The sequence below is a fragment of the Athene cunicularia genome, assembly GCF_003259725.1.
Source record: "Athene cunicularia isolate RWA chromosome 1 unlocalized genomic scaffold, athCun1 chr1_part2, whole genome shotgun sequence".
In the NCBI taxonomy this organism is placed as follows: Eukaryota; Metazoa; Chordata; class Aves; order Strigiformes; family Strigidae; genus Athene; species Athene cunicularia.
Window position 1 is genome coordinate 82,123,188 of NW_020799092.1, and position 12,171 is coordinate 82,135,358.

Below are 12,171 nucleotides of genomic sequence, written 5' to 3' on the forward strand. Positions count from 1 at the left end.
CAGAAGAAAACCAAGTGAGTAATCTCCTACCTCAGCAGGATCATCCTGCCTTTTCACTGAGCCAGCACACACTTCTCCTGTTTAATGGAACAGCTCACTACAGCCAAGCTTGTGTCTGTGTTGTTCACTGTGATGGTCAAACATTCCCAGGCCCCAGCCCTGAAATGTGCCCAGACAGACCAGGTTCGTGTTTCTCCACCCCCTGCTGCAAACACAGTTCATCCTGCAAGTGGAAACCCTTCTTGGGAACAAGGGCAAGTTTGGCCTTCACAGTGCTCTTTTACTTGGCCCCTGGGTATGATGAGATCCAGGGCCACAGCAACTTATAAAGGTCCCATAGCTCATGTCCCTTTTGCCTTGACTGGATTAGAGTTGGTGCTTCTTTTCTGTGAATTTCCCTGTTGGGAACAGGAATAGACACGCTCCTCCCGCAAGCTGGCTGGCTGACATGTGGGACAGCCTAGGTAGAAAAGACATACAACGCTCACATGCTCTTAAACCATCCCACCTGTCCCAACTGGAAGTGGATGGGAACCGAAGTCCTCATGGGCATAGGCCAAAACGTTCCCTCAGCCACTGCCGGTTTACTCCTTGGTATTTCTTGCATGTTAGGAACACCGGGCCAAGACAAATTAAGCTAATAACATGTAAAAGGCTGAAGCAGAGAGGCCAAAGTTTGGAAGGAATCAGCTTGGACAATGCTGGTTTCACTGCAGAAGCTTCACATAATTTGCTGGAAAGAGGCCAACTTTGCCCCGGCACTGCCCCCGCCACCAGCCTTCATCCACCATCTCGATGTGTGTGATTGTGTCATCAGGATCAAAAGATATCTCATCATCTCCATCTACAAAATTGTTCAGAAAAGATAGTCACAATGCAAAGATAACCCCAGTGTGAGCTGGTTTTACATCCCTCTGACCACTGCCCCCCCAGGAGGAGAATACAGAACAAGCATTCTGATAACCCTCAGAGTTCATATCATCCAACCCCATCAAACAGCACAGATAAAGCACAAGACTCCACAGATGAAAGATGAAGCTTCTGCATTCTCAAGTCAGGCCTCATTCTGCTTTCCAAGAGGAAGAAATTTAAACCACCAAGTCGAAATCTTTTCACCCTGTCACACCACCCCAGCCTCACCCCACAGCCTGGGTGGCAGACCCACCTCCTTGGTAATCATAGAGAGCCACTGCACAGGTCCCAGGGCTCTCCACCTCATAAACATTGTCCGTTTCCCCTGCAGAAGACAGGACAGGAGAATGAGAAAGAGGCTAACCGCAGTCACACAGCTCAGTATGTATGAGATCAGTCATAGAGATCTGGCCAGTGCCACCCCCAGCCAGCCGTCAGCCTTGGGGTGAATCCCATCCAACCCCACCGACAGGGAGAGGTGCACCATGGCTCAGAGCAAGGTACGGCTTCCCTGCCCTTCTGCAAGGAGAGGTGGGGTCCTGATGCTTCATGTTCCTCTCCCAAGAAAAAGGCTGGCCATAACTCCAGCCCCTGCACTTACCATCTCCAGTACCAGCGATGCTGCGACAGAAACAGCAGCCCATCGGTTTGCTTATGTGCCTGGAGGAAGACCACCCTGCACCCCCACACCCAGGAGACACACCAGATCAGGGCTCACCAGCACCAGCCATCTGAGCAACAGGCTGCATTAGGAGGGCACCCCCAGGCCTCAGTGAAGCACTGGCAGTTGCTTGCCAGGAAACAGTGCCCCAAGAACATCACTCCAGGCCCAGGCTCTCCAGAGCCCACAGCAGCCCCCTGATCCTCCTGCCCGAGTGCTGCTCCAGCAGAGACACCGTCTGCCTGGCCCAGCATCCCCCGCAGCTGACCTCACGCCCTGGAGATGGGCAAGGCAAATGGGAGACGACCAAGTCTCCATCATCATGGGCTGCCACCCTGACCACAGTAAACTTCAGGATACGAATTCCCCCTGAGTCTGTGCCACACATACAGCGAGGTGCGTGGACACATACAAGCTCCCCAGGACATGGGCTCTTCCCTCAGTACTCACCCAGGTGGTGCTGGCTCTGGCTAAGCTCCTCGGGGAGGATCTCCTCATAGTCCTCGCCTCCATCTCCTCCACAGTCATAGAGAGCATCTGGCTTTCCCAAGGGTGCTGGCAGCTCCTCATAGTCAGCACCTCCACTGGTGCTGTCATAGTAGTCAGAGGGCTCTGGCACCTCCTCATAGTCTCCACTGACATCCAAAGTTTCCGTGTAGATGGGCTGATCCTGGCTGGGAGTCTTGCACAGCTCTTCGCCCAGATCTGCTGGCCTTGGTGGCAAAGTGGGTGGTGTTTCCTCATCCTCCCTTTTTGCCTCCTGCCACAAAGTGACAAAGTGACAGGGAAGTCACCTCCAAAGCATCCACTGCAGGCAGCTCTGCCACGACTGCACAGCACCCAAAACAAGGGAGCCCACTTCCCTGGGAGAACCTTTCGTGCTACCATGACACAAACAGAGCATCATCCTCTGCACAACAGCTCAGCCATTGGTCTGTGCTGAACTGGCACCTGGGATTGCTGTGAAGAACCTCACGGTGGGTGTATTTGAACCTCTCTCACATCCAACTCACTGTACTGCCACTGCACTGACCCACTCCAAGAGCTTGTCTCACGGTGTGAAGAGCTGTGCAGCCATGTCCCATCACACCCAACACTTCCCCCCTCACTCCTTCCAAAGCTTCTCCCCCGCTGTGGCTGCACCTCACTTCTTCCTGCAAGGCTGCCTGCAAAGCACAGCCCGCTCCTGGGTGCAACGATCCCCTCTCCCCTCCCGCCCTGGCACCTGATCTCCGGACACGGGCCCGTCCCGCTCAGCACCCCCAGGCTCCCTCGCTGGCACAGGGGCAGGAGCTGCCTCTCCGGGGTCCTTTTCTCTCCGTGGGATTTCCTGCTGGAGAAAAGTCACCAGACCCCATCAATCCCTCTGCATGAGGCCCAGAGCGACGTCTGCTCCCACTCCCAACAGAGCAACTCAGAAAATTTTCCTTCAGCTGAAATGTGTTCCAGCTCCCATAAACCTGCCCTAGGGACTGGACACTTGCAGGCCTGTGGGGTCTGCAGAAAGTGCCTCAAGGAGGGAATGTCTCTGGGAGCCCAAACCTTATCTGCACATCGATCACAGAAACAACAGTGCAGAAGGGTTTGTGAACAGGAGGTTTGGGTGCAGTCTCCAGTTTGGGAAACCCTGAACACAGACCCGGGATACTGGGGGGGTACAACTGCACCGCGTCTGCCCGGTACGAGAGGCAAGAGGGAGCGTGGGCCAAAGCACGGGAGCCCCGCTGCGTGCAGGCATGGCCTGATCCGCGCACAGGCAAAGGGGAAATCCAGTGACTGCTCTGAAGTTCAGTGGCAGTCCCTGGCAGCTGCAGGGAAGTGGTTTACGCAAGAGGTGACTGTAAAGGGTCCAGGAAGAAAAACATGGAGCTGCATAGCCCTGAGGAAAAGCATCCTTTACAAGCCTTGGGGGACGTGGCAAGATGGCCACGGCTCACCTTCCGCCGAGCTGCCTGGTGCTCCCGAGCCTGCCGCCTTGCCCGGTCCTCCTCTGCCTGCCTTCTGCTCTCCTCCTCTGCGGACTTAGCCATGTTTTCAAACCGTGACCGCAGGCTGCTGGTGCCACTGGAAGCTCCTGTGGAGAAGAGAGCTGACAGCCTGCCCGATGGCCCCCTCCACCACCCGAAGCACCCCAGACCTCTGCCTCTCCCAGAGAAACCTGCAGTTCAGGCACCTTCTCCTGCCCCTAACACAGGCTACACCCACATCCCACCACAGCACACACCTGCCAGCGTGGTGCCACGGAGAGCCCGTGAAGCCCACAGCTTCCCCCCAGGCCCTGGCTGGTACCCAGCTGTCTCACCTGCCTCCAGCGGTCTTGTTTTCTCATAAGCGGAGGCCGGAGCTGCCATCTCGTTAAAGCCCGCAGCACTCTGCAAGAGAAAGGGTCCAGCTGGTTAGGCCAGTGCCGACATCCCCTGCTGGGGTCATCACAACACCCACATCAGCTCCTGACGATCGCAAGTGTCTGTCACCTGCACAGCTGCCAGAGCCCTGCTCTCCCGACGCCTCCCTGCACGGTGGGGTGCTGCTGCCCTCCCGTGACGGGGGGACACGCCGAGGCCAAGCAGAGCAGGCTGCACGGTGGCACAAGCGCCGCACAGGACAGCAAGGCTGGGCACCCCATGCAGAAGCGCTCACAGAGGCAAAGAGCCGAGCAGGTGCAGGACCGTCTGCCACGTCCCGAGGTCAGGGAGGCAGCAGGGATGCATCTCCCTACTGGGGGCATGGCTGCAGCTGCCTACCCGTGAAGGACGTGTGTCCCTTCAGCAGGCCGCTGCCTGCAGGATGTGTGTACAGGAGCACAGGCTAGAAAACACCAACGTGAAAACGGGTGTGAACATCTGAGGCATCACTGGCTTTATGAGGTGGGAAGAGATGGCTAAACTGGTATTAGTGTGGATGCGGTCTCTACACCAAAACAAAGAGGGGGTTTATCTATTTTCATGAGAAAACTATTTCATAGGAAAAAGGTAACTGCAGGTAGGATCCAGCTTTCAGAGCTACATTTCAGGTTCTACCTGCAGGTCTCGCCAAGTCATCCCAGCTCCTACTACAGCCAGTGGAGCCCAGAGAACAGCTCTGCTCTCCTTAGAAGCAGGCAAACAGCACTGCAGGCTCACAGCAGGTCTACACAGACACAGCAGAGACTCGGACATGTTGACATGACAGCATTTCAACTTAGGAGTGTTACTGTGAGAGCTGAATCCCACACTTAAGTGGTCAAAACTTTATCAAAGGGGAGTTAAGATTGCCTAGTGGTATATTATGCTCTATTCTGGAGCAATGAATTCAGCATTACCCCAGTGCCTGAAAAACAGGCAACCAAGAATTTAGGTACCTGCCCAAATATCCTTATTTTTAGCATCTTTGGTTATGCTTCAATATTCTCAAAATGCACAAATTCATGTTCCACTTTGAGCTGATCAGGAGCTGCTTATCCCCTCTCTGCATCCTGCTCCTCAGCTGACCCACAGCCCTGACTTGTGCACATGTGCTCATCTGATTTTACATGCTTTTTTCCACACATACACGACGCTTTGCCTTTTGACCACGCACCTCCGTTTGCCGTTTTAAATCCACAGACCATGCTAACAGGCAGGACCCCATTCCCACTCCGCTACTGGCCCAGCCTACACACGAGCTATGGGAAGGAACGTGCTCAGTTGTCACAGGTATGTGTTCATGTCCTTCCTTGGCTCAGGGCCCTGCAGAAAGCCCCTCACCTGCTTCCTCCAGCTCCAGAATACGGCGATGTTGGTTCTGTACCATGCCCAGCACTGTGCCCAACAACAGGTAAAGTATGGCTCAGGGAAGGTGCCCCTGCCTCCTCCTCCCCGGGCCCAGAGATCCCCACCATCCAGGATTCTCATCTTCTAGGCTATTGCCAGCTATGCAGATCATCATCCATCACAAGACCCCCTTTCCTGAACAAGCTTGCAGGGTGCCAAAGCACAGTGTTAATTCAGCTGCATTTTGACTGTTAGATGAGCCTTTGCCTGGTGTCAGCCGACAGAAAACTCGAACCAGCAAATGGGACAACCTCTTCTTAATGCAAGGTTGATCCCTGGCAACCCCATCCCTGCTGGGTTTTGAGGTTCGCAGGCAGATGACTGGGCCCCGGCCTGACATTCAGCTAACTGAACAGTTCATAGGAGACCCCCGGACAGGACAGAAAAACCTGCAGAAGGTAACAAGTAACGGGGAGGCCGAAGAGTTACAGCCAGCACCATGAGGAACGGGCAGATCTCACCAGCAGTCAAGGGCAGTGATATGGGGCCAGTCACACACACGCAAACGCACGGCAGCTGGTGAGCACTGCCAGGGGTCAGAAGCCAGATACCAGAGCGGCCACAGGAGAGGCCAGGGAGGTCTGCGTGTTGGCGGCTTGAGGGAGCAGCCAGGGCTGGGGACGGGACACAGACAGGCCTTCAGTCTGACGCAGCACCTCTCCTGTCTCCTGCACGGTGAAACGGCCCGTGGCCTCTCAGGCTGCTCACGAGGCTGCACTCGCAACACGCTGTCACTGTTCAGCCTCACCGGGCCGGGGTTACACGGGGCGACAGCAAGCAGCCAGCCACAACACCCCCAGCATCCCCCACGGTGCGAGGTGTGCAGGAGGGCACAGGCCGATGCCCTCAAAGCTCTTCACTGCCTCTGCTATTAAACCCTGCCCCAAGAGAGAGCAGGTGCATGACCGTTCAGTCCGAGGGCGGAATGATTCAAAAGCAGCTGAGAATGGAAAAAACTTTTTCTTCCTTGCATTATGGTCTCCCCAGGCTGCACTCCTCTGCACCCTCTGGTGTTTACAGTGGGCCAGTTCCCTCAGCCTTGCACCGAGCAGCGGGGGCCTCAGCTCTACCCGGGGTCTCTCCTGCAGCAGCGCAGAGCAGTGATGGGCGGGAAGCAACTGCGGCTGCAGTGTGCAGTCTTACCTTATCTACTCTGTCCTTCTGGACCCCGTAACGGCCTCCAAACCCCTTGGCATAGTCTGTATGGAAAAAATGGAGCTGTTTTATAATCTTCTATATTCTGTGTGTGCCTTTGACTTCAGTATAGTGTGACCAGTGAAACGGGTTAGCTTTGCATCTCATCACATATGGAACTAAGTAGAGATAATACATGCCAAAAAATGCTCTGGACAGTAGCTTTTAAGACTAATTCTCCATTCCTTTCAGTGAAGTGCACAGTTGTTCAGTTCTGTACAGTGGCAAATCTGCTTCCAAGGCACTGTGGTGAGAAGCCAGGCATGCCATGTGAGTGCAGTGTGGCCTTGTTCACTGAAATTAAACATACAGTAGTCAAGCCACTCCTGGAACCTGCTTTCCCATGTGCTCACCTTTTGAATGATCTTATGATCAGGAACGTGTCTCACTGAGAAAGCATGGTTTAGCCTGGGAAGCCTGATTCAGGGACTGGCATTCCATGTCCCCTCACTGATCTAGGCATGCACCTACGCTGGCAGAGTTCACCCTTGTGCTTCGGGGGTTCACGGTGTCCCAGCTGCTCCACAGCATGCCGTACACATTCAGTTTTCAGGAGCTGTATCTCTGTCAAGCATGAACCACCTCTCGCAGCACTGCCCTACCTGTTTGGGATGCGTGGGGTTGCACTTCCTCCTGATGGTCCCAGCCAAGGGCACTCTTGTCCTGACGATCCCTCTGGACCCCAAACTTCCCACCAAAGCCCACAGTATAGTCTTCAGCCACAGGGATCCAGATCATGGCATAGAAGGGGACAGACAAGGGAGGGAAAGAGAAAAGCAGCAGCACCAAGAGCTCAGGCTGTTCTCACAGGGGCAGTGGTTCTTCCTGCCTAGGACTTAGAGACATGGTGCAAGGCCGGATTTCCCCAGTGGTGGCTGCAACAACAGCCCTCCCTCCTCCCCAGGACAAGTTCCCTGCTATCAACACCTGCCCGGGCTCCCCCTGCACCCTTCCTTTGGTGACACACTGCCCAGGAGATCCCTGTGCCCACAGAAATCTGCTGCTCCTCTTCATTTGGCCTGCACTTTTCCCAGCAGTCACGCACAGTGCAATGGCTTTCCTCACCTGACCTATTCCCTCGCTGCATGCAGTGGGCACCCAGCAGCTCCCCGCAGCTGTTCCACCATTCATGCAGCAGGTTGCAAAAACCAAGCACAGTGCCCCACAGCCCCAGCGGACACAGGCCTGACACTGCCTGCTGCACTGGGCTCCCCTAGCTCACCTTTCTGAGAGTTGTGCTTCTCTGCCTGGCTCTTGTAGTCGAATCCCACCGCCGCTTTGTCCACCTTGTCCCTCTCCACACCGTAACGGCCACCAAAGCCCTTGGAGTAATCTGAGATGGTACATGGAGTGAAACGCTGCCCCAAGCGTGGGGCTGGTGAGGTGAGGGGGTAAAGATGGACAACAGCACTGAGGAGGAGCACCAGGAAGGAGGAAGAGAAGCAGGGATATGGAAAACTACAGAAAACAAGGGATTGGGAGGGGACAGAGTGATGTTAGGGAGCACCATAAGGGGCATTGAGGACAAGGACCCATGGGAATGGGTACACAGGGCAAGCGTGGGTCATGGCAGCAAGAGAGCCTGAGAGCTGTAGGCAGAAGGAAACACTGCAGGCCGAGAGGGCGGGTGACATGCCAAGGGCAGCTGGGGAGGCAGCGGGAGCTCTGCAAGGCACGACTCGGGCACTCACAGCCTGGGCATCCACCCACTCCTATCTCCAGAGCAAGGACTTCAACCTCTGGTCTGCCAGTCTCAGAAAAGGTCTGTGAATAACTACATTGAGCCCTTGAAACTACAGAAGAAATGACAAACTTCTGTTGTATGGCTTACATCTGTTATAACAGAATCTCAGTTCCTACAAGGAAGCCACTGACTCGATGCTGCAGCGAAGGCTGAAACCCACATTTCTGGAGACGTGCTCCAGCTCTCCCCCAGCCTGCCTCTGGCACCATTATGTGAGGGGCACAGCAGGTCTTCCTTACGCCTCCCCTCCTCCCATCTTCTAAACCAGCCATGTATTAACTCCTTCAGCTGTGTTCAGTTATTCTCTAAGGACTACCTTGTTACTACTGGCTGAAGTGCTAAGAAATTTCAGTCTCTATCCTAGCTGCTGGCTGTATAGACACACTTAAGAGACCTGGGGTCTGCCAGCTCTGTTTCCAAATCCTACCCCACAGAAGGAATAAATCAGTTACCTCTGTTCCCTGACCCTGTTCTTACAGGTCTGCACTTCACAGGAATGAGCTGAGGCTTCTCCAGCAAATTCAGCCGTATCAGCCCATGAAGACTGTGATCTAGAGAAATATGTGCCAAAACATTTGTATTCAAGAATGGCTCTCTGTTTCATAGAAGCTCAGGCACTTAAGGATGAATCTGTAAGTCCCAGAAATTTCTTATCTTGATAAACTATTATTTACCCATTAGGCCATTACAAAATGGATGGTTCAGGATGCTGTTTTCAGCAAATATTTTATGACTGTTACCTTGACGCTGGAGTTCCCAGTATGGACCCATTTTTATGAAAAACAATCCAAACACCTTAATGCATTTCTAACATTTTCATTTTGTCCTGAGCGATTTCTGTGGTCCTACACAGCCTGATGAATTTCTGTCTACAATCTAGTATACAGTCTCTTAAACAGGAACATGTTTTACCTAGCACAACTGCATGTGATTCATTAAGATCAGCCAAGAATGCCTCAAAACATCTTCCTTCTTTTACAGTTTCCTCTGAAATTAACATGATTCGGTTCTTCTCTTCTGGCAATGCAGTACTCCTCATTTATCTGAAACAGTAACAGAGCTTGCCCGCTCATCTTTTCTTGGTTGCAAAATATTTAAAATAGCTTCAGTTTCAGTTCTTGCAATGTTTGCATGTCAAAGTTTGGTTGAATCATCTCCAGAATCCTGCAAAAGTTTGGGTGCTGCATAGGCTTTTGTTTCCATACCCACTGTGGTACCTTTTCTTATACGCCACTTTTTCAGAAATCACTTCTTGCATCCTACAGTGCTTGGGTTCCCACTGGAGCAGCTGCTCAGGACTTTCAGAGGAAAGGGGCCATCAGCCTTCCACCGGGGGTGCATGTGGGGGTGTCTTCTCTGCTCAGCCATGATGTGGTTTCCATCAAAGCAAAACACAGAGACAAGCAGAATGTACAACAGAAGGTGACAAGACAGCAGGAAATGGGGCCACAAGGGTGACTGACTGGGAATGGGAATCTGAGACCAGTGGCAGGAGGGGGATAAGAACGGAGGCTGTGCCGCAGCAGACAGCACAGGGTACTGGGAGCAGAAGAGAAGCTGGGCAGTGCCAAGGGGCCACACGTGTACATGGACTTGCCTTTCTGGGACGAGTGTTTCTCCACGTCACCCTTGTACTCAAAGCCCAGCGCTGACTGGAATATGAAGGGGAGGAATGTCAGCCAGCCTGAGGACCAAGGCAGGTCTCACCCACCCTTCTCCAGGGGCCAGGCTGGGACCCTGCTCCTGGTCTTGTGCAGGCACCTGGCCATTCCTGGGCTGGCACAGGCCTCCGCAGCCTCTCACACCACCCCCGCTGTCCACGTGGCAGCGTGCCCAGGAACGGGCCCTTGCAAGAGCCCATACACTCCAGGGAGGGCCACAACCCTGACCCCCACACCCTGTCAGCAAGCAAGGCAGCTGGGCAGCATCTGACACCAAGATGTGCACGGAGGGACGGCATCCTGCTGTCCCCATCCAGTCCTGCCACGGCCAGGCACTGTGCGTGGCAAAGCTTGGGGCCTGGAGGTGCAAAACACCACAGCCCCTAGGACAGCAGCCTGGGCAGGATAGTGCAAGCATGTTAATGCGCACCGGAGAGCTAATCTTCACAAGTGCCCTTCAATTTGTCATCCGTCATTGTCCCGCACACAGGAAGTGACCTGCGTGCTTCTGTAGAGACTGTGGTGCACCGTGTGCCTAGACTTGTGCCCACCAGCACTTTGAAAACTGCAGCCACAATCCTAAACGTAGCACAGATTCTGTGGCAGCACTGAGCACAGGCCACACATACGTATTTCAGCTGCCCTGTCCAACACACCTTGTCAGCTCGGTCCCGCTGGACTCCGTACTTCCCGCCAAAGCCCTGGGCTGCGTCCGTCTGCGAGGAGTGCTTCCCAACATCAGCAACATACTCATGGCCCACTGCACACTGAGAAGAGAGACAGCACGACATAAGTGCCACAGGCAGACTGGCAGTGTGGACAGAGATACGGGCACCAGGCGGTTGCTCTGCCCCGGTGCTGAGATTTCTGCAGCCACAAGGCGACGGGTTCAAACTGACGGTGCTGGTGGTGGCAACACCTTCCGCAGACTGCTTGCCAGTACCACCTCTGCTCTGAGACCTGTGCTGCAGCTTCAGGAGGAACCATCCCACACAGCCAGCCCTGCTGCCAGCTCATCATGCAAACTGCGCGGTGCTGAATACCTGCTGCTCCCAAACACCAGTGGAGTGGCGGATAATCGTATGGGGAAACCGAGGAGAGAGTTGCGGACAGGCACACACAACTGAAAACCTGCAGGCAGCAGGTCTGGCAGCTGCTCCCTATTCTCTGAGAGTGAGGGTCAGCAGAGCTGGCTGGGATCACCCTTCGCGCCTAGCACAGGCAGGCTGGGGTCCCACTGCTCGCTGGCGGAGGCGGTGTGGCCAGGAATTGCACACACTCCTCAGGAGAAGGGCCAGAGGCTGAATGCCTCCAACATCCTGGTAAGTCTGGACGGAGGCCGAGGAGCTGTTCAACAAATACATCCTCATTCTGCTCCGGCAGAAGGGTCTAAGCGTGGCTGCTCCGGTTTGGCCCCCCAGAAATGCCTTGTTTCTCACCCTGGTGTCATGCACACCCACAGCGAGCCCATATGCTGAATACTACTGCAATCTTACCATCTCATTTCTGAAAAAATAGAAGTATTAAATGCTGAAAGGTACACGAAGCAGGATGATGATTACCAGAAGATCTGTAAAACAGATTTGGTGTGAGAACAGAGAATGTGCACTAGGGCTTCAACCTGGGGATATATGACAGAAGTCTGTAATGGGAAATGCGAGGAGGGAATTATTCCTCATGAGTTCTTGAAGCACAAGTAGGGAGGCACCTAATATAATTGTTACGCAGCCGGACTGAAACAAGCCACAGTAAGTTCTTCTTCACAGCTGAGGGGAGTGTTGCAATGAAGTTGCAGAGACAAATTACAGCAACGGGCTCAAACCAACCCTGGAGACAGACTACGGGCGAGCGAGACAGGTATGAATGCGCAGCCACGCCGGCTCTCCATCCTCTCCCTGCAGGGTCGGACCAGAAAACAGGGATGCTCTCTCCTTTACGGGAAAAAGGGGCCCGAGGGAGCGCTCCCCGACCCTCACCTTATCCATCCGGTCCCGCTCCGTTCCGAATTTGCCCCCATAGCCATAGGAGGCCTTGGGGCCGGTCTCCAGCTCCTTCTTCTTGATGACCTCGTGTTCCTCCGACACTTTGCTCCTCAGCTGCTGGATGCTGGTGAGACAGAGTCAGGGCGAGTCTCCGTGGGACGGTGCAGACCCTCGGGCCCGGCCCCGGGCAGCGCCGAGCAGGGCCCAGCCCCAGACAAAGCAGCAC

General features: G+C 54.4%; 1 protein-coding gene across 1 annotated transcript in view; it reads right to left on the reverse strand.

Moving 5' to 3' along the window:
* Nucleotides 1-259: 259 nt before the first annotated feature.
* Nucleotides 260-12,171, reverse strand: part of LOC113491276 (hematopoietic lineage cell-specific protein-like) — a 15,828-nt gene continuing 3,916 nt past the window's right edge. Inside the window, exons 4-15 of the mRNA XM_026868043.1 lie at nt 11,940-12,079; nt 10,620-10,730; nt 9,900-9,954; nt 7,781-7,891; nt 7,161-7,271; nt 6,508-6,563; nt 3,876-3,945; nt 3,511-3,647; nt 2,799-2,906; nt 2,024-2,333; nt 1,166-1,237; nt 260-844 (exon numbers count right to left, since the gene is read on the reverse strand). Coding sequence (XP_026723844.1) covers nt 708-844; nt 1,166-1,237; nt 2,024-2,333; nt 2,799-2,906; nt 3,511-3,647; nt 3,876-3,945; nt 6,508-6,563; nt 7,161-7,271; nt 7,781-7,891; nt 9,900-9,954; nt 10,620-10,730; nt 11,940-12,079 — 1,418 coding nt within the window. The 3' untranslated portion in view covers nt 260-707. The remainder of the gene's footprint in view (nt 845-1,165; nt 1,238-2,023; nt 2,334-2,798; nt 2,907-3,510; nt 3,648-3,875; nt 3,946-6,507; nt 6,564-7,160; nt 7,272-7,780; nt 7,892-9,899; nt 9,955-10,619; nt 10,731-11,939; nt 12,080-12,171) is intronic.